The sequence below is a fragment of the Paramacrobiotus metropolitanus genome, unplaced genomic scaffold (assembly GCF_019649055.1).
Source record: "Paramacrobiotus metropolitanus isolate TYO unplaced genomic scaffold, Prichtersi_v1.0 Parri_scaffold0000012, whole genome shotgun sequence".
NCBI classification, from domain to species: Eukaryota; Metazoa; Tardigrada; class Eutardigrada; order Parachela; family Macrobiotidae; genus Paramacrobiotus; species Paramacrobiotus metropolitanus.
The window spans coordinates 59,219-85,775 of NW_026570232.1; the positions used below are offsets into that span (position 1 = coordinate 59,219).

Here is a 26,557-nt window from a genome sequence, read left to right on the forward strand (position 1 = left end):
CGCTTGACCACTGCTTGTTTGTAGTACGAGCGTACTGGGCCTTACGCAAAATAAATGCAGCAGCACGCGCGATTCAGGCTTGAAAGCAGCTGTTTTTCAGGTATTGTAAGGTTGACCACTTAATGCCGGTTATTCTACAACATGAGCAATGTTAGCCGCACCATTGTTTTTCTGCGCTGTATATTTATTTAGTTTATTTGTTAATGAGCAAGGGGTAAATGAAATGGCACTAGTAACTGCTACCTCTGTGTATAATATCCTTCGTAATAAATCGTCTGTGGATGCAGTTTTGTAGGCGGCCGTAAGCCCGTAACATGAGCTACATTTAACTTATGACCGTTTGAAGTGCTTGTTGAATTCACACATTTAACACACCCGTACAAAGTTTTAATTGATAAGCTTAGTCGAAATTGATTTACTTATTTATGAGCGGCACGACTAAAATGGTACTGCTGGATGTCGCACAGTGGTTTAGGATAATCTGCTGTGCTTTTGCGTCTTTCCCAGCACTCATTTTTGGAACGACCTTTCGGCAGTCATACGATGCCACATTTTGTATTGGACAAAGCAACGGTCTTTACGCCGATCCGGTAAACCAACTGTTGTAACAAACTATTTCCCTGTGTTTTAATTTAATTAACATGATTAACACTCTGAAATTCTTACTAATAATGCTAGAGCGACTGTGCAGCATTCTACAGCTGCTTCAGCGATGAGACCTTCCACTTCTCCTGTCCACCGGGATTACGCTTTGACTTGGAGCTGCAAGTCTGCACCTGGAAAGCGAAATGCGTTACCGCTTTAGGTTAGAAGGCAAAGCGTACGTTTTTTCTAAAAGGCTATTGTTGTGACGGTTATATCGTTTGTTCTGAAGGGCCGCAGAATAAAACCACTCCTTCACCGGTTCCGCATCCGGAACATGCTGCCACAGCCGCAGCAGAACTGGTGCAGTGCACGAGTTTGGATGATGTGCGCTGTGCGGACGGTTCCACGTGCATCGCACGGTACGCCGATATCGAAGGATAAAAGAAGCCTTACAAATCGTTTTCTTGCAAAATTTATTTTGTAATATAATTTAAATTTTGCTTTGGTTCTGCAGCATAAAGTGCGCTTTAAAAGAAACTGTTTAGATAAATACCAGCGTGCATTTTTTCCAAACTTAATCAGTATATGAGATACTGTCAAATTCAAATTAAAGGTGAAATTGTATTATAAAGGTGAAATTGTGAAATAAAGGTAAAATTGTGTTATACATACTTACATGTAATCGTTTGCCCAGAAATTATGTATACCGGCTTAAACTGCAGAACAAAAGTATGTGATACTGTGCGTGACTGTCCAGAAGGTGGCACGGATGAATACGGCTGTGGTAAACATATATATATATTTCAGTACTTTACGATTTTTTTTATCTAAATGTGTTTTCCCATTGCTATGCCTGCTAAATAATTTTGCTACGTTGTTGATTCTTGCAATGATGCATCCATTTTTATGCTTGCCCTTTTATTCATGTCTTTAGATGTAAAAACCGACCAGTTTGCCAGCCAGCCGTGCAAAAAGGAAAACTGCGTCCTCCCCAGCTGCTTCTGCAGCGCAGATCTAGATGGCACCCAAATACCAAACAATCTTCAGATGAATCAAGTTCCACAGGTAATCAAGATAAAGGCATCAGTAGACATGCAGAAACCCCAAAGCAAATAAAAAATTAACACAAGGCGCTGGTATCACAATAATCATTGAAGCCTTATACAGATGATTGTGCTGGCATTTTTGGGAGCCGTTAACATTCAAAACTATGACCTTACTCGTGCCCTCTTCCTTCCAACGCGTCTGAACCCGAACCAATGTCCGGTGCGCGGCACATTCTTCGTCTCGCACGAATATTCCGACTATTCGCAGATCGAACGGCTTTTCCTCAGTGGACATGAAATCGCACTCAGCACCATAAGGCAAGTGAAAATCCAAATTGAATAAAAGCCGAACAAATACAGAATTTTAATCGTAGTGTTCATGGGTCTTCTACCAAGGAGTGAAATCCAATACTACCTTTTAATTTATATACGATAGATGCAATTTTTTGTAGTGAATTCGTTCAAATCGTTACATACTGTTATTCATAATGTTACAGTCGAGATCGAGAAAATCAGTTTTGGTGGACCTCCGTGTCCAGCTACAAAGACTGGGGCATGGAACTGCAAGGCCAGCGAGAAATCCTGAACAATTTCGCTCATATTCCGCTGACGGAAGTACGCGGCGCACAGGCACCCAGTCTGCATTTAGGCGGCAACACGCAGTTTGCGGCTATGCAGGATTTCGGCTTTGAATGGGATAGCTCGGTACATTTTACAGTAGGCAGCAATTTGTTTCAGCTATGCATATGACTGACCTATAGGTATTGTTGCTGCGTTCAATAATTTCGGTTGTAAACTAACTATGTTACTTTATTTTTATTCGCACATGAAAAGATAACAGTACCGTCAGCCGGGCGACCTGTTTGGCCGTATAAATTAGCCTATTCCGTGCCGCATAAGTGCCATCAATCCGGCTGTCCCACAAGGCCGTATAACTTGTGGGAAATACCCATCAACCAGCTAGTGGACGCTCAAGGATTCGGATGCTCATCGCTTGGATCGTGCCGAAATGATGAATTTAAATCTTCGGACGAAGTATGTATCACAAATCCAAGGTCGCAATACGTAATTTACGAATCCAGTAATGAGCTGATAAAGAAGGTTACATAGGCGAATACAACTCAAAAATTATAAACCGAAATAATATGCACTAATAGAAATACTTGTAAAATTAAGCAATTATCATAGGTTTAGGTTTATTGCTTAACGTCTCTAGATACAAGGAATCGCTCCTTATCGAGATCTACAGACAACCAAATCAGAAACAATGAAATTCAAACACATATTCTCCAATGAAATATGTCGTTGATTAAAAACAGAGACGAGAAAGAAGGTATTAACAAGGTAACAGCTCTTTTATCCAAGGAATATGCTCCCATGAAACGCTGTCCAATGCCTTCTCAAAGGTCCGTAAAGACCGATAAGCGCTTTCATTCAAGTTGAGGTCATTCCATAGTTTGGCGGTCCGGTTGGAAAATTCGTTTTCATTTGCCGGTACAGTTGTGCCACAAAAGGTTGTGTTAGCCGCTTGGATCGGGAATGGATGTTGAGCCATACGAGTGGCATTCCGCGTGTTACCTGCAACAGTACTAACGGCAGGAACGGATTCATAAACAACGAAAAAATTATCGCAAAAAGGAGTAATACCAAATAACATTTTATAAGCTACAGTCACAGTCAATGAACGCTTTATGCGACGTAGCTGTACACTATCCCAGCCGCATTCTCGGAGATGCAGTACGGTACTTACAAAAGGTGTATGTACTAGAGCTGTGCATAATTCAGCTGCATTTTTATTGTGTGAGCTATTTTAATTTTATTGCATGATAAAATCTTCAAGTTACTCTATGTTATTCATACAGGTTATGCAGTGGCTGTTGAAGAGATTCTACCGGTAGGCCTAGGTCGTTCTGCAATTTCCGCCTGAAATGCGTTGCACAAACGACATCTCCAATGGAATTTCTTGCATCGTCATCATATTGTCGAAACAAATTGTATATAACTTATGTGTTTAATTTACAGGCACTATCATGATAATCGCGCACCACTGGTGTTACTCATCGTCGTCATCGATCACAACTGGATGCAAGACAACTTCGATGCCCTTCGCGGTTCATCGAAACGGTCATTACGAAGCCGGAGCAGGACACCTTTTTCGTCACATATCACCACCGATAAGCGCTTTCGTTCAAGTTGAGGTCATTCCATAGTTTGGCGGTCCGGTTGGAAAATTCGTTTCATTTGCCGGTACAGTTGTGCCACAAAAGGTTGTGTTAGCCGCTTGGATCGGGAATGGATGTTGAGCCATACGAGTGACATTCCGCGTGTTCCGCGTGATCTAACGCCGACCACGTTAGATCTCATGGCGGAGTTCACAGCCTGGGCGTGCGATGAAGAAGCCACTCCGAACGTGTGTGAACCTATAGAGTGTGACCTCCCGTTTGTCCACGGCGGCGTGTCCGGCTTCGTTCCCGTGGAAGGACAACGTCGACGGCAGACGCAGTGTTGACTCTACAGCCAAAAAATATGTCGAAACTACTGCAGCCCAGTCCACTACAACCACTGCAGCGCCGTAAATTCTTCACTACATTTTGATAAAGTCATAATTTCCTGAGTTTTTTGTTTTTTGCACACACGAAATTAACTAGCACCTGGTGTTGTACACCTGCATTGTAACATAGCCATGTACAATATGTTCTGTCTTTACTTTTACTAGTTTATTTTTTATCGTGACTGATAGTAACTATACCGGCGGGAAAATCGGAATCCATCCTAACAGTTAAAATGAGGGCTACTCAATTTCATAATCCGTGACATACCGAGTGAGCTTTTGCAACACCTACGATAATACTATAACGCCAGTATTTGTCACAAGAAAATCTGTACGACTTTTTAATCTGAAAGTTTCACATAAAATAAAGTTATAGGTGCATACTGATACAGCAATACCTCCGTGAAACAATAAAAAAGCGCATGCACAAAAATATTATGGTTCTAAACAGAAGGCACGCACATATCTTTCGCTAACAGTCAATCTGCCAATACTTATTAAAGCGTATACATGTAATAATAGATCTGTAACCACAGTCGCATGGAATATCAGCTTTTGACTTTTTCGACTATCGAAGAAAAGTTATTCATGTCCAAGGCTGCGACCATCATCCGGCAACACTTTGTAGGGATTCAAAATTCCTTTAGGATCGAAAAGTAGTTTCATCTTTTTCATGACACTCACCGCTGCCGGGGACTGACTGTAATGGATAGCGTTCCTCTTTTTGAAACCCAGACCGTGTTCCGCTGAAATGGAACCTTTTTTTCCCTGGTCCATTCAAATACAAATGGTTCTATCGCTTTTGCAACTTCCGGTGTATAATCAGCAGCAATAATGTTCAAGTGCAGATTGTTATCTCCCAAATGTCCATAACCAGCGGAAAAGATCACTTTAGACCCCAAACGTTTTTTCATATCTTGCACAAGTTGATACATCTGCTGTTTAGGAATGGATAGATCATATTTGTAACAGTATCCACGGCGAGCGGAAGCCTCTGCGACGCCTTCGCGAATTTTCCACACAGTCTGAAAATATTTTTAACGACTCCTGACAAATGCAAAAACTTTTGCAGCTTATGGTAACCTGGCACTAGTAGTACCTGCATTCGAGAAGGTTCGTCGGTAAAGATGCCATCCGTTACCAAACCATTTCCCATCAAATCTTCCAACAGCTCATTTAATCGAGTAGAATCAGCTTCCGGCTGCCATCCCGAAACTTCAATAATGGCATAAAAAGGAATAAACAATAAACTTCAATACTTCAATAATGGCATAAAACTTCCCGAAACTTCAATAATGGCATAAATTCTTTTAAAGGTGCAGGCACATTATGCTCTTCACAGGATACAGCAAAGCACTGAGTGTCCAGAAATTCGAAAGCTGACATGATGTCCGTTAGGCGGCTGCCGGCTTGTTGGTAGCACTGCAGAACATCCTCAAATGAATTCAATCCTGGAAAAATTTTTGGTTGTGATAACGTGTTCAGTCAGTACTAGCAATATATGCAATCCACCATACCTAGTAAACATAAACTGACTGATGTCGGTCGAGGAGGACAGAGGAGGGCAACTTGGGTTATTATTCCCAGACTTCCTTCGCTACCTGCACCATCCAGGGATATTACAGACGGACAGTGAACACAACTGAATTAAACTAATTCATTAAACCAGGTCCTCACCGCGCTCTAGTCATGAGAATAAAACTGATATCGTGCATTTTTACGGCTAAAACGCGGCGATAAGCAGGTGTCGTTGCATCTGACAAATGCAGTGTACCAATATATATTTTTACAGCATGTTACCAATAAATAAATGATGCAGATGGTATCCGGTATTGTCCTTTCGCATGTTTGTTCCAAAGGGAGGAACTGTTCCATCAGCCAAAACCTGAATAAAAGTATCCGGTATGGAAGGTTTGACATGAACGTAAGTTTTCCTTAGAGGATGTCGCCGTAACTATTTGTCGTAACGTTGCATGATACTAACCTACCACTCCCAGTCCAAGTACATTAGCATGCAGCGATCCGTAGCATAAAAATCGTAACCCACCAGCATTTGTGGCTACATTACCTACAAAATACCCAAATGTTCGCAAAATTAATATCCCGCAGTACAGCAGCATATTTACAAGTATAAGTTGTACACCGTCCAGTGTCCCCAAACGTCTGTATAACAGCACTGTACTTTTGTAGATTATTACGTTTATTACGTTCAAGTAAAAATGATTTAAATAGAAGCGCATATGGCAATAAGTACATTCGTGCAATCACTAATTATTCTTCCATTGAAAATGCACGTGTCACCTCCTATGTGTGTGACAGGATCCTTTAGCTCCCAAATCCAGAGGCACAATCCGATCGCTTTCCATAGCATGATTTTCCAGCGTTTCCAGTACGGTCCCAGCTTCAGCTATTGCTACGCCTGGGAAACAAAACAGAAATTCAAAGCCCTGACCTGTCCAAATAAATGTCAACTTTTTATCTCTAAGGTAAGAATTTTCTCTTACTACAACAATAGCGGACTGGTCTGCCTTTCAGCTTGGACGTTCACCCGAAAACATTTAATAAATGGGTAGAACTTAGCCGTAACTTAACGAAATAAAAGTCTCCCAATTGTGAAAGATCACAAAATCCTAAATATTTTACTGATGTCTCCACGCCAATGTGAAAAAGAACAGCGGAAATCGTAAAAAACCCCATTCCATAATACCAGAAATTTTGTCCAGGGAAATGATTTTGTTCATCAGTCCCATACTGATGACCACTTCATCAAACACGGGAACGCTTCCGCCCACGAGGCCTGTGTTACCACCCTGCGGACACACGGCCAAATTGCGTTCGTTGCAGTGTTTCATTATGGCGGAAACTTGTTGCGTGTCTTTGGGACGGAGCACCACTTGGCTCTGTCCTAAAAGTGCACGCCAAAATAAGCCACTAAGTTCTGAAAAATGGGACGGAATGCAGTAGCGCCAGATGGCTACATACCTCGGCATATATTCAGCCAGTCTACGTTATACCGCTCCAGATCATCATCGCTGGTTATCACATTATCATTGCCCAGTATCTGTCGAAATTTTGCAAGGTCTTGGTCGTTGATCTTCTCGTAGCTTCCACGCTTTATGGAATACCGATCAGCTGTGAACGGCACTGAAAACGTGGAGGCACAGCGAATGTGCTTTGGGTTGCGCAAACCATCCGTCCAGGCAGTCCGGCGCAAATGCTTGCCATACGAAATCATAACGTTCAACACTTCAATGACAGGAAAGATTTCCGAATCATTTTCGAGGTCGAGCCAAATGCGCATATGTAGTAAAGAAGAGTTTGAATTTTCAAACCAACGTATTCTAGTGCAAAAATCTAGCCTTACTGCAAAATAATGAAACCACTTTCCAGCTTTTGATTTATCCACCTGGCAAAGGTATATGGCGCACCGATTGCGCAAACGTTTTACGAACAAACGTTTTTTAGTTTTCAATCAAATGTTACAGACCAATATCACTGACAAATGTTTGTCAACAAGTTTCTAACAAACAAATGTCACTGGCAAATGTTTTTCGCTACCAACAAACGTTTTTCATTATCAGACAAATGTTTTTCACTATCAAACAAATGTTACTGACAAATGTTAGAATGAAATGTCTTGATCAAATGTAACTGCCGTCTTGTGCACCGGAAGCGCGACTACGGACTCTGACATTTTTTGCCATTTTTGTTATTCCAGTTCCACCCGTCCAATTACAGGAAATAATGTAATCTCCGTATTTCGCTGGAAGTCCTTGTTGGTGCTGGAATTCTGCTTTCGACGGTACTGGATTGTTTTGGTTTTTACCGTTGTAACGTTGGTTGCTGGCTTATGTTTTCCAAATTACAAATCAAATAACTGCCACAGGAATAAAAAATTCCTAGAAAATGGGAATGGGAAAAACGGGAAGAACCCAGTTTAAAAAGTTAGACGCAGATTCGCAAATTCTGTAAAGTCTAAGAGTCCTCCTCTCTGCGTGGGAGACTCTCTAGTGCTGATCTACCGGAAACGGGAGCGAGACAAGGATAAAAAGGGACTTTTTATCATAAAACCGAAAGCATAACATCTCATCGAAAATCATAACATCAACTGACAATCTATAGCTCACGATATACCTGCGCTAACACCGCTCTACCATAAGCCGCATACATAAGCATCACGTAATCGCCGAGATGCCGTTGGCGGAAGATAGCGGAAGGGCGGATCGCAATACCTGCGATCAGGTATATACGATCCAAGCGTGAAAGCCACTGCACTGCGATCTGAGCCTGCTGGGACGGGGCGTGAGTCCCTCTCAAAAGTGTAAACAGTAAAACTAGCACAGCTGAATGGCAGACACAGATGATTTAACGTTTTGGTGAGTCGAACGTGCTGAACGCAACCACACAGTCCGCACTCAGATTTGCGTGGTGGGCTTCTAACATTTATCAGTAACATTTGTTTGATCGTGAAAAACTGTCAGTAACAGACAAATGTTTGTCAACAAACGTTTGTCTGATAGTGAAAAACATTTGTCTGGTAACGAAAGCATTTATCAGTGACATTTGTTTGTTAGAAATTTGTTGACAAACATTTGTCAGTGATATTGGTCTGTAACATTTGATTGAAAACTGAAAAACGTTTGTTCGTAAAACGTTTGCGTAATCGGTACGCCATAAAGGTATGTCAGAAAATTGAACACAAACGGCACCAAACTAATTGAAATTACCAACGAACAATTAAAATAATCTAAATACTTAAACAGCTAATGGTAAGTACTTGAAACATGCGTTTTAAATAATTTAAATCTGGTTGCTTTTTATTTGGTTTTCAGCCCGTTTTCTCTGCTATTTTACAATTTTCGAGCGCTAATAAATGTCTTAATCGGAATCGTAATCGCTCAGAATTGCTTAGCGCATCCCCCTGTTTATAGTCTGTTACAAAAGTTACAGGACGCGTTTTTCTGGTTTTGGCTCTGCTGTGTAGCGTGTATACTGTATACTCGTAGATACAGTACTCTGCTACGGAGCGTTAGTACTTAGTAGGTTAGTCCTGACGATCAGTTAGTAAACAAATAGTAGCACTTCGCGCTCGGTGCAATTTATTTTTTGAATTACCTAATTTTTAATCATATAAACAAGACCACAGCAAAGCTGCCAAGAAAAACATTTATTTTTTATTAATATTGCTAATCTGAGGTATTCCATCGTGGTTAATCGCAGTTGTGAATCCGTCCTTTCGCCGCAGCTCTTATGGCAGCGCAAGCACTTATATCCCGCGAAATGCGGATATCTGAGGCCTGCAGGATAGCCAAAGACTTTACGGACCGCTTCTATCAGTGCTTGAATACCGAGCGACACGTAAGACTCTTGTTCTTGCCCTTCTATTTTACTTGGGCATCCCTTTTTTTCTTATGGGTTCCAGCGCTTTTTCTTATGGATTCTATGTCTGCAGTTGTTAAAGAATATGTACGAAGAAAGTGGGAAACTAATATTTAATGGCCATGGGTACTGCGGACCGGATGCGATTGGAAAGTTCTACGAAAATCTGCCCAAGTGCTCAGCCAGGTTGAATGACGGTGGCTTTGATGCCCATGGAATTGACGGTATGAAACGTAGTTACAAAATTAATAGAAATGATATTACAGTAGTAGTTTAGCGATAGTAGCTGTAGATTGTAGCGATGAAGTGTGAGTGGCAAGGTTTCCTCGATTTAATCATACTATTGTCAGTAATCATGAGTAATGTGCACTGTGCAGTCAATGAAATGAGCATTGTTATTACCATAATACTGTTTTCTGATTTTGGGAAAGCACGCCGAGTGCATACGACATAAAAATAAAATTTTTATTCGCATTATTCATATCAGCGAGCACCACTAAGTAAATAAGATCAGATGAAAATTTGTCCCAAGTGTGGTTTTTCGAATTGGTTAAAACTAAAGCACTGCGTGCATTATAATTGCAGACAAGTATCTGAACGGTACGTCAGCGATTTTGATCTCAGCTGCGGGAAGCGTGGTATACGGCAACCACGATAATCCATCCAGTCACGATGGACGTTCTAAGAGTTTGAAGCCGCTGGACTTCTTCGAGACCTTCGTGATCACCGCCAAGAGCGGCACCTGGAAGATCCAGTCCGACAGCTTTCGCCACCAAAACTGCAATACGGATTCCATGCTGAAGACGGACGCATATATCAGCATGCAAGAATGAATGATGATGCTGTTATTTGTTGTTAGTTACACTGAGCAACGATGCGGAGAAGTATTAACAGTAAATGGAACAGTAAATGAAATGAAAATAATTATGAAAGTTGATTCATACGGAGGCATCCAATAAACAGTAGCCTATCTTGCAAGGCTAGAGTAATTTTTAACTGTGGGAGCCCCTTTGCGTACGGCCAGCTTTTAAGTTATCAAACAACAAATTAATCAATTAGTACTCTTAATATGAGGAAATTGTTATGGCATATTGAAATACTAATAATATTAGTGGATTTGAGGTGACAACTTGCGAAATCTATGCATACAATGATACAAACAAGTTGACGTGTACTGGCGTCCCTTAGTACACATCGGTACTACTTTACTACTTCTACCCCTACAACTAAGGCTTAGGCTTTACTACATCTTCTACGCGAGTCCTGACCCCGAGTCTCTACTTCGACTTCTCAGAAATCCCCAGCAGAGAACTTTGACCGCGACTTGCCACTTCGACGTGACCGCGCTTCGATGACGTAGCTCAACCTATTGTTCTAGTGTATTAGTTGACCTCATGTTCTCATTTGTCCACGTGTAGTGATGCAGCGGTGTGATTAGTCCACGTGTCCTTAGATGTCTCTTATTGGTTAGATTCTAAATCCCTATTGTTCTCAGACCCGTACCTGCGCGTACGAAGAGCCAGCACTTGCGGTGCCCAGGGCTATATAAGGCGCTCGTCGCCCACACAAATGTCAAGAGTTGTAATCCCAACAAAAGTAGAGTCTTGTTACTCGATCTGATTAACTTCAGGCTTTTGCTCTGGTCTTCTCTTTCCAAGTGAGGCTGTTCAAACTGACCTCTGGGTGACCTTTCACCTATTGTCAGGGGTCATTCCTCTACTTCGTCGACGTGCATTATCATCTTCGGATATTCTCGTGACGTAACAGGCTACCCACTTGATCCCACTTGCATCCTGTGACCTTTCGGTCTCTTCGATCTTCATGCCCTGTAGCGCCAGGTTGATGGATATCTCTTATCGCTTCTGCTAACATCTAGCGTCGGACAGGTAACGTATACTTCTCCGTCGTGTGTGTATTTCTCGTGTTTGCAGGACCCGGACCTCTTCTTCTTTTCCTTTCCTACATCATACCAGATCAACGTAATCTTCTACCATCTTCCGTAACAGTTTGAGACAGAGTCGCTCTATCCGACTGGACGTGGTCGGACTAGTGGATAACGCACCCACTTCACTGTGTCAGGTCTTACATTCACGTCATGGCGCCCACCGATGGTTCTTATTTTCCCGATGTTACGGAAAATTGTAGATGGTACGTTATTTTGTATTTTCTTTTGTAACTGTAAAACGAAAATTGGTCCAGGTCAGAGTAAGGGTATTGTAATCCCACAAAACTGACCGAGGGTCTCTTCCCTCGCCCAAGCCCCCGGGCATCTGTCTCTCATCTTTCTCTCTTCGGGTGAAATAATCCCACTTTCTTTTCTGATCATTTGATCTGGTGTGCCCTTAAGGTACTAGTGTCCTTAAGGCACAGGGTGGCTATAGGGGACCGTACAGCATAGGCCTCCCTTGAAGCGAAAGCTGTACTAATAATTCTAAAATTTAACTGATTATCATTTGATTATTCTGTGTGGTATTCGTGGGCCGACAAGCCGCCAGTGTGTGTGAATTTGCAGCATCATTTTAACAGTGAAATTTGGTTAAAGTAACCGTACAGTAGCCGAAAAACCACAAAGGTTGGCTACGATAAATCAACGATTGGATTTGGACAACTAAAACCTTAAAGGTCAGTTGTGATCTCGTGAAACGAACGGCAATATCAGCAAGGAAACGCTGAGTGGAATTTGTAAGTAAAACGTGCGAAAATTCGCAGAGATTTAGCCGTTCTTTAAATCGAAACCTTGCAAAACATTGAACTTTCGTATCTGAGTTAGTGGAAAAGCCACTACTCTACGATTCTGAAAATTCTCGAGTTAGTGGAAAAGCCACTACTCTACGATTTTGAAAATTCTCGAATTTCGGTAAAATCAACAGAGCGGATATAACCGTCTCGTGTTGTGTTAACGCGGTATCACTGATAGGCGGAATTCAGCCACAGTGTGTAACTAGCGGTAAAATACAGTAAACAGCTGAAACCTGAAAGGTCAGCTGTGGTAAATTGAAACGTAACGAAAGCAAGTTGTACATGCATACTTAAGTGTATGCTGTAACAACGAAATACGAAACCAGCGTTAAGCAGTGCTTTTCGTCTGGTGGGTTCAAACGAAACGGTTCTGTCAGTTGTCCTGTCAGCCCGTGGGTAACACAATCTGGGTGATTCGTCATCCAGTGGGAACTGTGCAGTTTGCTCTTACTTAATCCACTTAGTGGTACGGTATGTAGCAGAAGCACTGAAAATACGAAGCGGAGCTTCTGAAACCTTAAAGGTCAGTAGCGTAAACGAAATTATACGAGTAGCTTTTGCATGCAAAGGTGCGTGTAAAGCGTAAATACGAAGCAGATCGTTGCGGTGTACTTAATCCACTTAGTGGTACGGTATTTCTGTAATCGATCGGTGGGTAATACAAGCTGGTTGAGTAATCAACCAGTTGGAACAGAGCAACTTTTGCTTGCCAAACCCGTTCAAACGGTACGGTGTAGCCGCGGTTGCCTGAACGCAATACAAAATGAGTGAAGCATCAGAAAAAGTCTCGGATGCGACTGATCTGCATGTCGATGTATACAGAGAGAAGTTTAAGGCCAAAATCGCATTGAAACGAAATTTAAATTCGCAGTCTCAGAACACAGCGGTTATGTCAGATTGGTATTCGCGCAATGCCACGGTAATTAGCGGTAGTTCTGGGGAAAATAATGTCCCATTAGGAGTACTTGTAAATGGTCCTCCCATAGGTGCACAAAACTCGAGCCTTACTTTTCAAAGTATGCAGTCAGCAGGCGGTCAGTCAGTAGTGGCGGTAAATCCATGTAAAGTGGTAAACCCGAATTTATCGGTAAATCCACAATTGGTAACTCCGTCGGTGTCAGTGGTAAATCCGAATTCATCGGTAAATCCACAGCTGGTAAATATGTCAGTGGTAAATCCGAAATTATCGGTAAATCCACAAACTGGGAAATCAGGAGTTCATACCTCGAATCCAGTATATGGGAATCTTTTGTCAACTCCTCAATTGTCAGTCGGAAGCAGCACATCCGCGCAGGAACATATCGAAGATATGTGGGGAAGAAACAAAATTTTTGCACCAATCAGTGGTACTAAACCCACTGATAGTGGTAGTATTGTAAGATGGGACGGTAGTCCAGATACGGAAGGAACGGTAAGCAACCTCTTAATTAATTTTGATGATCAGATCGAACCGGCACAATGCTCGAGTCGATCTAATCACAAACAATTGTTTCAAGATGTTCAATTAACTGATGTTCCGTTGGAACCGTATTTCCCAAATCAGTCACAGCTAAGGCAGATTGTTCATGAAAATAATTTTGAACCATTGCGGTTCGAGTTTCTTCAAGAAGTTAGGCAGTTCGAGCAAAAACTCCACAATTTGCAGTCGGAGTATGATCTTGGTCTTGCTGTAAGCGAGAACACAAGCACATTAATTCGTAGTATGAAAGGTTTCATTGCCTCATATCAACAACAGCTCCGAGCTCAGGAGGAAGTGTTTAAATTACACGAGGTAGTAAGCGGTCTGAATAATGAAAAGGAATTTCTTCAAACAGAATTTAATACTGTGGTCAATGGTCTAAATAATGAAAAAGGTTTGCTTTACGCTGAATTAAATAAAACAAGCCAATTTTTAGTAGCGGCCAGAGCAGACAATGATTTAATTTTTCAAAAAGTGAAGGAGGTATCGAAAAGTAATGCTTCGTTGGAGAAATGTAACAAAGAGCTTGAGCGAGATTTGGTAGAAGCATGTAAAGAATTTTTTGAAAGTGAGTCCGCAAATGAACAGAAATCCCTAGAAATTGCCCAGTTAAGGACAAATCTGGTTCAGGAAAGAGATTTAAGGTGTGTCGCAGAACTTGAACGAGACAGGGCGTTAAAAGCAAGCGAGAGCTGGCAAAGCGAATGTGTTCAAAAAGACAGTTGTTTAAAAGATGTTGAGGTAATAATGCGGAATGTAAGAGGGGTTCTGTGTAAATCTCTGCAGGACATAGATAATGTGTCAAATCAGCTCAAACAAAATCAAGTTAGTGGTCAAGTAATTTTTGGCGGGGAGGAAAAAACTTTTGAAGCAGAAAGGCCAGTGGGTACGGCCAACACAATATTCAGTCGGCCGCCGGTATCTGAAAATACCAGGCAGTCAGATGTTAGGATTAATAACTGCAGTACGACGGGAAGTTTTGAGGCCGTGAATGTAAGTAACATGTCACAGTCAAACTCTGTAAAAATTCCATTTAATGGAAGTACCGGTGCATATCAAGTTTGCGGGGGTAATTCCTCCCCAGTCGATAGCAGTGGCATGCAAGTTTGCGGGGGTGAAATTTCCCCGTTTGGCCAGTTGGAATCACCGGTTCAAAGGGAGAATGTGTCCAAACAGTACGGAGTACAGCCGAATCGGTCAATACCGGGTATTGAGACCCAGGTCAAGGAAGTAAGACTTCAAGTGAAAAATGATGAAGTAATCGAGCGGATAAATCAGCAAAGGACACAGGTCGGTCATAACGCAGCACAGCACAATAATGCAGTCGAAGACGGAAATCGTCCGAATCAGGTAAGAAGGTCACGTGATGACCATGTTTCACAGCAGGTAAATGGAACTGCAGATACTGGTGAATTTTCGGAAATAATAAAACTGATACAGAGTGTAAATAAAAATTGTTCTGAAATAACGAAATTACAGTCGTACAATGGTAAAACGAAATCTGGTCCAGTACGTGAATGGCTTTTACAAGTCGAAAAGTGTCGTACTTGTAATGGCTGGAATGATAATATGACATGTCGTCAAGTATTAGCCGCTTTAGAAGGCAATGCAGTTGTGTGGTTTCAAAATTTGATAAGAGATAAACCAAATGAATCTTGGGAAAATTTTTATAAGAAAGAAATTTTGGAACATTTTAATGACTCGTTCACGTCGCAAGAAATAAGGCGAGAAATGTCAGCTCGAAAATTCAGTGAAAATGACACAGTGGACAGTTACGTGGACAGTTTTATACTGTGGTTTGAAGAATTGAAATTATCACAGGAGGAGAGAGTCAGTATTTTGTTAGAGGGATTGAACCCGAACAAGCTTGACTGGTATGAAAAATTATTTCTGAGGAAAATTGTTAATCAGCATGAGTTAATTCAAGTAATGCGTGACTTTGAGAAAGTGGAAATTAATTTAGGTCAGAATTTTACCGTGGTCGATAATGGGCAGTTTCATAGCGATGAAGGTGGCGGTTATCAGGCAGTTTTAAGAAATAATATTCAGGCCGATTTAGGCAGCAGTCCTCAGGGAATTATTACTTATGCGGATCAGTCAGGAAATGATAACAATTTCGAAAATTGCGATAATGAGCAACAGGGTGAAGTAAATGACGATTATCAGGCAGATCCGAGCGTCGTTGAACCGACAGCTATGGGTGATAATTACCAGGAAAATTTTCAACCGGTAATTAATGTAAATTATTCCGATAACGAGCAACAGAATGATGGTTGGTCGTTCGAAAACCAAAACGAGTTGGCAGATCAAGAGTTTACGGAAAGAAATAATGTTCAGAATAATATGATTGAATCGAGTTATAATACTAATTCGTTGAGGAAAGGTAAAAAGCGGAATAACATCGCAGTAAGTGTAAATTTATCTCAAGTCCAAGTTTCTAATCTGGATATGCATAAGCCGACGATTGATGCACAAACATGGATGTGTGTGCTCAATGTTAATCACTGGCAGACCAAGGTCATGATTGATACTGGGGCAAGTATTTCGATAATTCCGCTCAAGTTAGCTCAAAAGATGGGCTTAGCAGTAATGCGGTGCGATGACCATATGGAAGAAATGATGGTAGATTCTGCATATAATAATTTATATAAAGTGGAGCCCTTATCTGCGTTAATTGCGATTCATGAATTCGGTACGATTTTTGAACATACGTGTACAGTTAGTTCCAAAGTTGATCGTGATCATATCATTTTGGGAATGGATTTCCTTTTTGGGAAACCATTTGCGCTTGATTTTAACATTATGTCTTTGCGTCTTTGTTGCCGAGACGAGGAGCGTCATGCGTATACAAAGCGTACTAGGTATAGGTTTGATGAGATGATTAAATTTCATCACTTTAATCCCACAGCAGCACCATACATTTTGGAAACTCCAGCAATCCCGGCGTTATTACGTACGAGGCCTTTGGGGCTTGCACCTTATGCTGAAAATGCTGAATTTGTAACGTATGAAACAGCACATAACATTTTCGCCGACGCACCAAAAGAGTGGAGTCAGGCTGGATTGAATGAAGCTAACGTAAGATGGCCGAGAGAGCCAGAATCGTTCGATTTTGATGAAGAAATTCAGAATAATAACCCGCCCATAGATTCGTATGCGATTAATGCTAATTCTGCAAAAATTCGCAAACCTATTGGAAAAACGAAAGTAAATTTTGCTAATAATTTTAAACAGTCTGAAAACGTGAATCAGGGACGGACGCAAGCAAGTTTGCGGGGGTATAAGAATCAGTCTTGGTCGGATAATATTATTAGTCCTCAGTTTTCCGGAAGCAGTGGTCAAGTTTGCGGGGGTATAGCTGGTAGTTCAGCAGGAGTACCGCCCGGTAATTCAGTGACGAAACGTACAGGCAATAACGTACGAAATTCTCAGTTTAATCAGAATACGAGTACAAAGCAGCCAGTTGAGAGGAAAGTTCAAGAGTTAACTATTGGTGGTAAAAAATTGAATATTGTGTCGGTAAACCAGCGTGGCAGCGGTAGTGAAAATTTTCGGAATAATATTGAAGCGCAATGTAGAGGTACGCCTCAACGTGTTAAGAGAGATACTAATTTTAAAAATTGGATGACCCCGCGTGTAGATCCGAAATTTAATAATTATATTCCTTCGTTTGATGAATTTCTTGATATTAAATTCTGGCGTGAACAGCAGAAAATTCAGAAGGATTCGAAGAGTTGGTATCATATGTTTACCCACCCAGAAAAAGCGGATACTAAATTCATAAGAGAAGAAATTAATGATTTTACGGTACGTGATGGTGTGTTATATCGTAAAAATGACGCTAGAGCCTCTAACCCGAGACTTTTTGTCCCATTTAACTGGAGAGTGAAACTAATTCAGAGCGTACATTTTGCTATTAAGCACGATAATTTATTGCAAGGTACGACGACTTATCGCTACTTGGTTGAAAACTTTTATTGGTTTGATATGTTGCTACAAATTGATCAAGTAGAACGAGAGTGTGAATTATGTAATCAGATGCGTCAAGGTGCAGCGTTGTCTCAGAATACCGGTAGCAATTATGGTACGCACAGTGTGGCGGATCCGAAGTTTTCTAATAGATTTGCGCTATTAGAAGACAACACAGCCGAGTTCGTAAATGGGCAGTTTGTACCGGCTAATGATAGTCAGGACGTTTATATGGGTAAAGCGCCGATCTCAGCGGCAGATCATCGCGCTTTGGTACAGTTAGATGCGAGCAAGTTAGCTAAAGCTAGGAAATTACCGGCAGGAGTAGCTAAGGTTGATTCGTCAAAATTTGCGAATAATAAGCAGAGAAGCGGTAATGTGCGTAAAGAAAAATTCGCGAATAACGTAGCTGGTCAGCAAACGCAAACAGGTATGGGTACTGAAAAACAGAACGGAAATTCTGATAATGAACCGCAGAATGAGATTCCGACATTAGAGGAAACACGGCGAAACCGGCCGAAGCCGATTGCAGAATTTAATAGGATTGAATTGGTGCCACAGCATGAAGTCAGTATTCAGCCTCGGACGAAAGGAATAATTCGGGCGAAAATTAATAAGTCGGATGAGGAAATTGCAGATTGGGTAAGTAAAGGCTTAGTTGAACATGATTTCGAATATGAAGGTAGACGAATCGGTCAACTTTTACTGTTTGACGGTGTTATTGACATAAGTGAAAAAGGCTATTGCCGTATACCTGTTATGAATATGTCAGATGAACGTATAGAATTTGATCAACATTTTAACCTGGGAAATATTTCGCTTGTTGACGAAGTTTATAATGTTGACTCGAAAGAATTTAAGGAAAATTATCACGATGCAGTATGTAGTGTAGCTACCACTTGTGAGTGTATGGCTATGAATATTCATAAAATGCTCGATGCTGATATAATTGACGAGGAAACGGAAGAAACATTTAGTAAAATTAAATTTGGAAATTTAGCGAATGAGGAAGATAAAGCAGATTTTAAGCGGTCAGTGTATAAGGCTAAAGGTGTGTTACCGACTAAGGATAGGCCAGTTGGCTGTTGTACTATATATGAGCATCCGGTAAATACGGGAGATAGTCCGCCTGTGAAGTCTCCGCCGTATCGCACATCATTGGAAGACCGTAAGTGGTTAAGATCTAAAACTGAAGAGATGATTAAGGACGGAATAATCGAACCTACGAATTCTCCGTGGGGAAGTCCGATTTGTATTGTAAAAAAGAAGGATGGGTCACGTAGGTTGACGGTTGATTTTCGTAAACTAAATACTAAATTAATGGGAAGTAGCTATCCGTTACCGAGAGTCGATGATATTTTGAACGCACTTCGAGGTGCTACAGTTTTTAGTAAAATTGATTTAAAAAGCGGTTTTTGGCAAATTAAGCTTAAGGATGAAGATAAGCAAAAAGCAACTATGGTAGGTGAAGACTTTCAGTATCAGTATGCAGTACTACCTTTCGGGATGAAAGACGCTCCAGCGGCTTTCCAGCGCGCCATGGACTTGTCACTTGTTGGTATTAAATGGAAGAATGCGTTAGTTTTTATTGATGATATTATTTGTTATAGTAAGAATAAAGCACAGCATAAGAAAGATATTGAAGAATTACTGTTACGATTAGAAGAGTGTGGCTGGACTATTAATCCAGAGAAGTGTGAATTTTTTGTTGATAAAATTAGTTTTCTTGGTCATGTTGTTGACAAGGATGGAATTTCGTGTGATCCGGAGAAAACGGAAGCGGTACAGAAGTTTGGTCCTTTTAAGGACAGGAAAGATATTATGCGGTTTTTGGGTATGGTCGGTTACTACCGACAGTTTATTGACCACTTTCAGGAGAAGGCAGAACCGTTACAGCGGTTGATTCCTAAAAAAGCGCAATTTAAATGGGGTCAGGAACAGGACGGAGCAGTAAAAGCCCTCAAGAAAGCGTTAATGGAAGCCCCGGTACTAGCTCGGTTTGATCCGGAAGCTAAGACGAAAATTCATGTAGATGCGAGCAGAATAGCAGTCGGTGCAGTATTGCAGCAGGAAATTAATGGTGAGTGGAAACCGGTAGCATTTTTAAGTAAGGTAATATCTGGTTCGCAGAAGAAAAATTATTTCCCGACAGAACTCGAAGCTTTTGGTTTGGTTTCAGCTTTTAAGAAATGGAAACACTATATTGGTGATAAGTACGTTGAAGTCCATACGGACCATCAAGCGTTAACATTTTTGCATAATTTAAAAGACATGGGTAGTCGTATCGGCCGATGGGCACTTTATCTTCAGCAGTTTAATATTAAGCCAGAGTATGTAAAAGGCAAAGACAATGTTATAGCGGATGCATTATCGCGTAATCCGGGTGATCAGCCGGAACCGGCATCTAATGAGTCGGATGTAGAAGTTGATTATAGAGAAGGTGAACCGTTTAATGGTGATGAGAATTTGCAAAGGCAGTGCGAGAAAGTGAGGTTACGCGAAGCTAAAATTGAATCTAGTAGATTGCAGTGTATGACTATGGAAGTTAGAGCGTTTGCTCCTAATAACCAGAATGGTCCGGCAGGAATTAAGCAGTATATGTTTGTACCACAGGATAAGGCACAGTTTTGGGCAAATGAGCAGTCTAAGGATCCTGCTATTCAGAGGTGGCGTTTAGCAGCTAAAAAGGAAGCTGATGGTATTAAATTAGCACCGTTCGAAACTAAGCAGCTGAAAAAATTAGTTTTAAGACAGGGAGTACTGTATTACCGATATACCATGGAAGGTAAAGAATATTTTATGTTTTATGTACCTTTTCAGTGGCGATTGAAATTTCTTCAAGAAAATCACGATAAAGTACATAGTGCACATTTAGGTGTCACTCCGACATTTTTGAGAATGTATAGGCATTTTTATTGGCCTGGTATGAGAATTGATATTGAGAAGTATTGTAAGTCATGTGTGCAGTGTCAGGCGATCAACCCGCAGAACACAGCAACACCCGGTTATATGATGACGAACCCAATCGTAGAACCGCGTTCAGCATGGGCAATTGATATTGCACCAGCGCTCCCTACCAGTAAAGATGAAAATAAGAATATTATTATTGCAGTAGATTATGGGTCAAAATACGTAGTAATGGAAGCTGTGAAAACTATTGATGCTTTTACGTTAGCGCAATTTTTATATAAAAGAATTTGTATGGTTTTCGGTATGCCGGTCAGTATTACGAGTGACCGTGGTTCAAATTTTATGTCTGAAGTATTTAAGGAATTAATGGCACTTACGGATACTACGCATGTTCCGACTACAGCCGGACATCAGCAAGGCAACGGCCTTGTGGAGAAACGTGTTGGTGAAGCTAAGAAAGCTATCGCTAAGTATATTAATGATAAGCAAACAGATTGGGATTCATTTTTACCCGGTCTGTGTGCAGCTTTTAATAGCAAGGTAGTAAATCGTACTGGATTTTCACCCTTCGAAATAATGTATGGTACTAAGATGCGTCTTCCTATTCATAATTTTATCCCGGAGGTTGATCTCGAAAAGTATCCTATTCCAGCACATGTGTATGTGCAGAAGCTACAGCAGACTTTAGCGGAGTGTTTGGACCTTGTTCATACTAATGAATTGCAGCATAAATTCAGGGATAAAATCAGGTATGATGAAAATAAAATTGCTGTTGAATATAAAGTAGGTGATCAGGTAATGATGCATAAGATTGGTCAAACTAAAGGGAAGAATAATTCGTTATTACCGAAATGGACGGCAGGATATATTATTGAAAAGAAAGTGGATGATGCGCATTATATTGTGACCTCGAATACGCGTGGTAATGTAAAACGTGACAGAGCGCATGTGTCGAGATTGAAGCCCTTTACTTTTCGCGAATTTGCGTCAGAAAATGAGCCCGAGGATAAAGTTGCTAAACCGTTAAAATGTAAAGAAGGTATGGAAGTACAAAGTGAGAGAGTTCTGTTACCAGAACCAACGTTCCCTGAACTTAAGGAAAATGACTTAACACCCGAACAAATTCAGATGCTAGCTCCTAGTCCAGTTGTAATTAATCGTACTAAAAGCGGTAGAATTATTAAGCCTGTTGAAAAATTTGGTATGCAACCGAAAGCGGCAAAACCGGCTAAAGCGAAGAAGAAAACGTAAAGTTTTTAAGAAATATACTTCGGTAGATTATTGCGACAAATTGCTTGTGGAAATTATGAATCTGTGGACTCGAATATTGAAATTGTATTTTGTTTTGGAAATTACGATAAAAGAGTAATTGGTTAAGTCGGAAATTAACATAATTATTATGGTGAAAGCAGGCTTCAGTAATGATCAAGGGATGAAAATTTTTAAATTATAATGTTAATACGCTGAATTGTAGTGTAGTGGCTCGGAGCGATAAGTTTGTCTTATCTATGTTTACTTGCTCATGATATTAAGCATAATCAAAGGTTAGCAGGATTTAACGTAAATTTTTGCAGAAATGCAGTAGTATTGTGGCAAATTTAAGCACTCCTTGAGATTGAAATCATACTTGCAGTAATGCAGTATTTGTGTTTTGAGTTAATGAAATTTCATGAAACCGAACTAAAACTTTTGAGGTGGTCTTCGTTGAGAATTTCCTGGAGAATATGAGCATATTTTTTGAGAAGTACAAAATGCGAATAATCTTATGAACTCAGTGGACTTATGTAGTATGAAATTTGAAATTTGGGTTAGTACGATGAATTGTAGTACAGTGGCTACAGCAGTAGAAAATCCGTCCATACGGTGTATGCTGTTATGAGTTGTTAGAAAACGTGGAAACGTAAACCGGCATTTTGGCGACAGTAAAATAAATTTCTGTTAATTAACGTGAAATTAAGCTGATATCAAATTGGCTGTAAAATTTAAGTGATGGAAGAGTGTTTGGGATTAGTGTAATGATGAATGTTGGGTTTTTGAATTTTGAAAAAGCTCAGTTTCTGTCATGAAGCAATGGTAAATCCTATGTGATAATTCTGTGAGGCGGTGTTGTGAGTCGTAGTAAAGGATTGGTCATTATATGAAGTAATTATTATCACAGTAAAATCTGTAGATTTTGAGCTTGCGAAGTACATTGAATAATTTGAATTACTTAAACGGCATTTGTGAGAAACTCACTAATATGGATAATTTTAGAAGAGATTAACTTTCTCAGACAATGGTACGGCGGTATCTTATTGTGTGACTGTCAGTACCAGTTATGACGAAGCGAGAATTCTCAAATATAACATAGCAGGAGTTTTAGTTCACGTCATGCGCCCAAACGATGGATCTGTTATATAAGTCGTCGGATTAAAAAGGTATCGATATAGTTTACCGAAACGTAATATTTTTAAAGAATTATGCAGTGATCAAATTTAAGGATAATGTTTTGAATATGAACGAGCGGTAAGCAATGCGTATTGAGTATAATACTTGGCTAGGAGAATTGTTGGGTATTAATCTATTTTTATCGCACTACAACGGTGAGCGGAAAATATCTACTATGAATTCGCGAAATATCTCCAAAGCTAGAGAAATGCAGTAATTTTCAGCGAATAGAGGATAAGTTATGATTATGAAGACAAAATGCGTACAGCGCAACTTGACGCAAAACTCGTATAAGTGGAAGTTTTGGTAATGTGATGTAATTGAAATATGCGGAATCGATTAATGATTTACGGTTATAACCTCTGAAGAAATGGAAATATGTTGGCTAATACGTAATGACCTTTCGAGTTATAGAAATCTTAGAATCAATAATATAGGCATTATTCTGTTGTATGAACCCGGGAAGTGGACAAATAGTCCCACCCACCCTGAAAACCCGTTTAATTGAAACAGAATACCCAGCAGTATAATTTTTAATAATTTTCGAAGAAGAATTATCGTTGAGCAGAATGAAATATAATTTCCCGAGCTTTTGATCGATAAATTATTGAGGTTTTATCTTTTACCGGATCAATGAACACTCAGGTTTGGTAAATGAAATGTGAATATACAGTATGTTTCGGTTTTAAGAATTGAGAGAGAAAATCCAACCGATATTGGGCAGTAACGGTGTTGGTGACTCCTGGTGTCACCTTTCCACACCATTCACCAGCCGCAATTTCAGCCGTTTACATTGTGTGATAATTTATGTTACGGAGAGATTTATATCAATTTTTGATAAATGACGAGCAGATTGTCTGAAATATTTAGCCTATGTAAATTGTATGGTTTTGTTGAGAGGAGAAGTCAGAGTTTCGAGAATAAGACAAACTTAGCCGGTATATGATAAAAGGTTCTCAAATAGTTATATCACGGCATGGCATTCCTCCATGGTTCTTATTATTCGGAATTTTTATGAATCTGTTTGCTGAGAAATGAAAACTTGGTTTCGACACGGTGAATTAGTGACTAAGCGGTGTAGCGGATATGTACATAATTATGACGGTAATTGGTAGTTGTACCGATGTACCTCCACGGTACATATTGTAATAATTATAACATGGTGCTTTTTGATTGTAATGAAGTTTTCCTATGCACAGTACGTGTTTATTTCACGTCATGGCACACCACTATGGTTCTAAATTGTACAACTAAATCTCTTGGAAATTTATGAAATTTACCTTCCTTTAGAAATATGAAACCTGATTAATTCACGTCATGGCATACCACCATGGTTCGCAACTGTTCGTTAAAATAGCTGTCATAACTGAATACTGCAATTGGAAAAGGCTAATATTTTTGTAGAGTCTTCACTTAATTACGATTTAACTGTTTGTTTGGAATGGTATACGGGTTGAAAGCCATAAATTGTGGGTAATTGCCATTTAAAAATTAACGGATAAATACGTGTTCTGGACTTCAGTACTCAGTAAAATTCTGATAATTCTCGCAAGAATGTTTTGCGATTTAGAAATGTTAAAATTTCGGTAGCATTTTCAGTTGTGAGCAGTGTCAGAAAAACTTTATTACGAGAAATTGGTAGTGGTGCTTTTAGTGCGAACTTCAGGACACTTTTGCAACATATACGGGATAAGCGGGTATCAGCCCTTTTAATAAATTTTTGGTGTATATTGCTCTTACTTGTTTTTTGTCGTACGGAAGTAAGGATACAGAAAAATAGTAAGTGTAAATTTCCTTTAAGCAAGTGTAACTATGGAATAATATGTGTTGCTGATTATGCAAATATTGACAGTAGTATTGTATGAAGTTGTAGAGCAGTGGCTCTTAGCAAAATAATAAAACGCGCTCGAATTGCTAGAAAAATTCTTCTTTATATAAGAATATTTCAGAACGAACCACTGATGAGCAATGTTCGAGATTATGAAATTATTAATTAGTGTAGGAGTGTAATATTAATGACATTTGCGGCATTTATGGCGGATTGGTAGGAAATTCGGTCTACAAGCATATAATACTTGATAGATTTTCAGACCATGGTGTTATTCAAGATTGAATAAGAGAATTTCATAATTAAGCGAAAGAAAGGTGAAAGATGAGTTCCCAAGTATTTTGTAGTTGAAGAATGGTGAATCAGTAATTAGGAGTAAATTTGTACAAGAAGTTGTTGTTACTCAAATAAAACCTATCGTAGCAAAGTAAGAAAACCGTGTGTAGAACTTTCAGTGTGTAGCGTGGTGAGCCGAAGGCTCTGAAATCAGCTGTGTGAGTATGACTTGCAAATTTCGTCAATGTTGTGGTTTTTAATTTTCCTAAATCTGCACTTTCTGCTTGATACACGGCGATTGGTACCTTCATGGTGATTGGATGTTTTATCTGGAAATGGCTGACGATTCTTTTGATTCCTTCGTGTCGATTGAGTTTGTTGAACTCAATCTCCGCCTAAATGTCGGAAGTTGTTCTACTTTTGAAACACGGTGGTGAAAGGAGAGCGTGATTATGAAGAAAAGTCCTTGGTGGATGGATTGTCCCATGTTGATACTGTCAAACCTGTTGTTCGTAAGGCACCAGTGACGCGGAAGAAGAGAACAGTTGCTCGCCCAGCAAGATCGGGTACGGCAGTCAAGAATGTTGCTCCGAAAAGACGCGTCGGACGCCCAGCGAGAGTTGTCTCTGACGAGTCGGATGAGAAGGAAAATCAGGTCTCTAAACCTTCAGTAACGAAAGTTGATGTGGCAACGCAGGTTGAAGGATGGCAAATTGTGAGTGTATCGTCTCGTCTATCCTTACCTCCGAAATTACCCGCGGTATCCTCTGATGAAGATGACAGGCAGTCAGTTGTCGCAAGCGAATGGATTGTGAATGCTGGCAAATTGACTCGTAAGCGAGGCCGTGTGACTCCGTTAAAGGAGAAGGAAAAGCGTGTAGCTTTAGATGTGGGATCTGAACGACCCGTGCAGTTGAAGAAAGGAAGCGATAGTGATCAGATTGACAAGATGGATATTGTGTTACCGGAAGTGAAACTTACTGGTATTAAAGAAGCAGTCAAGCTGAAGAATGTTGGTGCAAATGTGCGAGAAGCGATGGACAGAATGCGTTTTCGTCCGAAAGGCAGCTCATCCTCAGTCGTTGTAAGCCAGAAAGTGATTACGCGGAGCCAGTCTGTTCTATCGAAACTAGGCCGTGTGAGTCCGCTAAACGTGAAGGAAAAACATGTTGAACAGAAGAGTATTCGCTCAAATGTCGGTGAAGCAGTGGAGCAAATATTTGAGCGTCTCAGGGCCATTTCAGCGTCAGAGGTCGAACGTAAAAGAGCAATTCCACGAAGACAGTCTATGGTATCAGAAGCCGGCAGTGTGCTCAGCAAGGATGCAGTAAAGAGTCCGAAGAAGCAGCAGAAAGTCGTCAAAACGCGAGTTGGAATGCGTGAGTTGA

At 40.4% G+C, this 26,557-nt stretch overlaps 3 protein-coding genes across 4 annotated transcripts; 2 read left to right on the forward strand and 1 right to left on the reverse strand.

Moving 5' to 3' along the window:
- The first annotated feature begins 684 nt into the window (after window positions 1-684).
- LOC129584073 (chitin deacetylase 1-like) lies at window positions 685-4,373 on the forward strand. The gene is made up of 8 exons (XM_055476178.1): window positions 685-805; window positions 875-1,004; window positions 1,520-1,650; window positions 1,753-1,949; window positions 2,129-2,336; window positions 2,466-2,666; window positions 3,494-3,525; window positions 3,654-4,373. Exons 2-8 carry the CDS (start codon window positions 920-922, stop codon window positions 3,826-3,828), a joined length of 1,029 nt encoding a protein of 342 aa, XP_055332153.1. The 5' UTR covers window positions 685-805; window positions 875-919; the 3' UTR covers window positions 3,829-4,373.
- Window positions 4,374-4,516: 143 nt separating this feature from the next.
- On the reverse strand, window positions 4,517-8,452 carry LOC129583835 (D-2-hydroxyglutarate dehydrogenase, mitochondrial-like). The gene is given in 10 exon segments (XM_055475823.1): window positions 4,517-4,946; window positions 4,949-5,207; window positions 5,282-5,432; window positions 5,471-5,633; window positions 5,700-5,783; window positions 5,983-6,067; window positions 6,171-6,256; window positions 6,494-6,601; window positions 6,890-7,087; window positions 7,165-8,452. Coding segments are annotated over 10 exon segments (1,635 nt in total). The 5' UTR covers window positions 7,484-8,452; the 3' UTR covers window positions 4,517-4,764.
- Window positions 8,453-9,237: 785 nt separating this feature from the next.
- LOC129583834 (NTF2-related export protein-like) lies at window positions 9,238-10,550 on the forward strand. Of its 2 annotated transcripts, none has more exons than XM_055475821.1 (3): window positions 9,238-9,540; window positions 9,605-9,785; window positions 10,147-10,550. In XM_055475821.1, the coding sequence occupies exons 1-3, from the start codon at window positions 9,433-9,435 to the stop codon at window positions 10,392-10,394; spliced, it is 537 nt and encodes a 178-aa protein (XP_055331796.1). In that variant the 5' UTR covers window positions 9,238-9,432; the 3' UTR covers window positions 10,395-10,550. The 2 variants fall into 2 exon arrangements, with proteins under 2 accessions (XP_055331796.1, XP_055331797.1); XM_055475822.1 differs by having other exon boundaries at window positions 9,241-9,540; window positions 9,635-9,785.
- The last annotated feature ends 16,007 nt before the right edge of the window (window positions 10,551-26,557 follow it).

Coding starts and splice junctions, on each gene's coding strand:
- LOC129584073 (XM_055476178.1), top strand. CDS start 920: ATGCTGCCACAGCCGCAGCAGAACTGGTGCAGTGCACGAGTTTGGATG. Junction 1,005..1,519: donor GGTTCCACGTGCATCGCACG/GTACGCCGATAT, acceptor TCATGTCTTTAG/ATGTAAAAACCGACCAGTTT. Junction 2,337..2,465: donor GCTTTGAATGGGATAGCTCG/GTACATTTTACA, acceptor GCACATGAAAAG/ATAACAGTACCGTCAGCCGG.
- LOC129583834 (XM_055475821.1), top strand. CDS start 9,433: ATGGCAGCGCAAGCACTTATATCCCGCGAAATGCGGATATCTGAGGCC. Junction 9,541..9,604: donor GCTTGAATACCGAGCGACAC/GTAAGACTCTTG, acceptor TATGGGTTCCAG/CGCTTTTTCTTATGGATTCT. Junction 9,786..10,146: donor TGATGCCCATGGAATTGACG/GTATGAAACGTA, acceptor TTATAATTGCAG/ACAAGTATCTGAACGGTACG.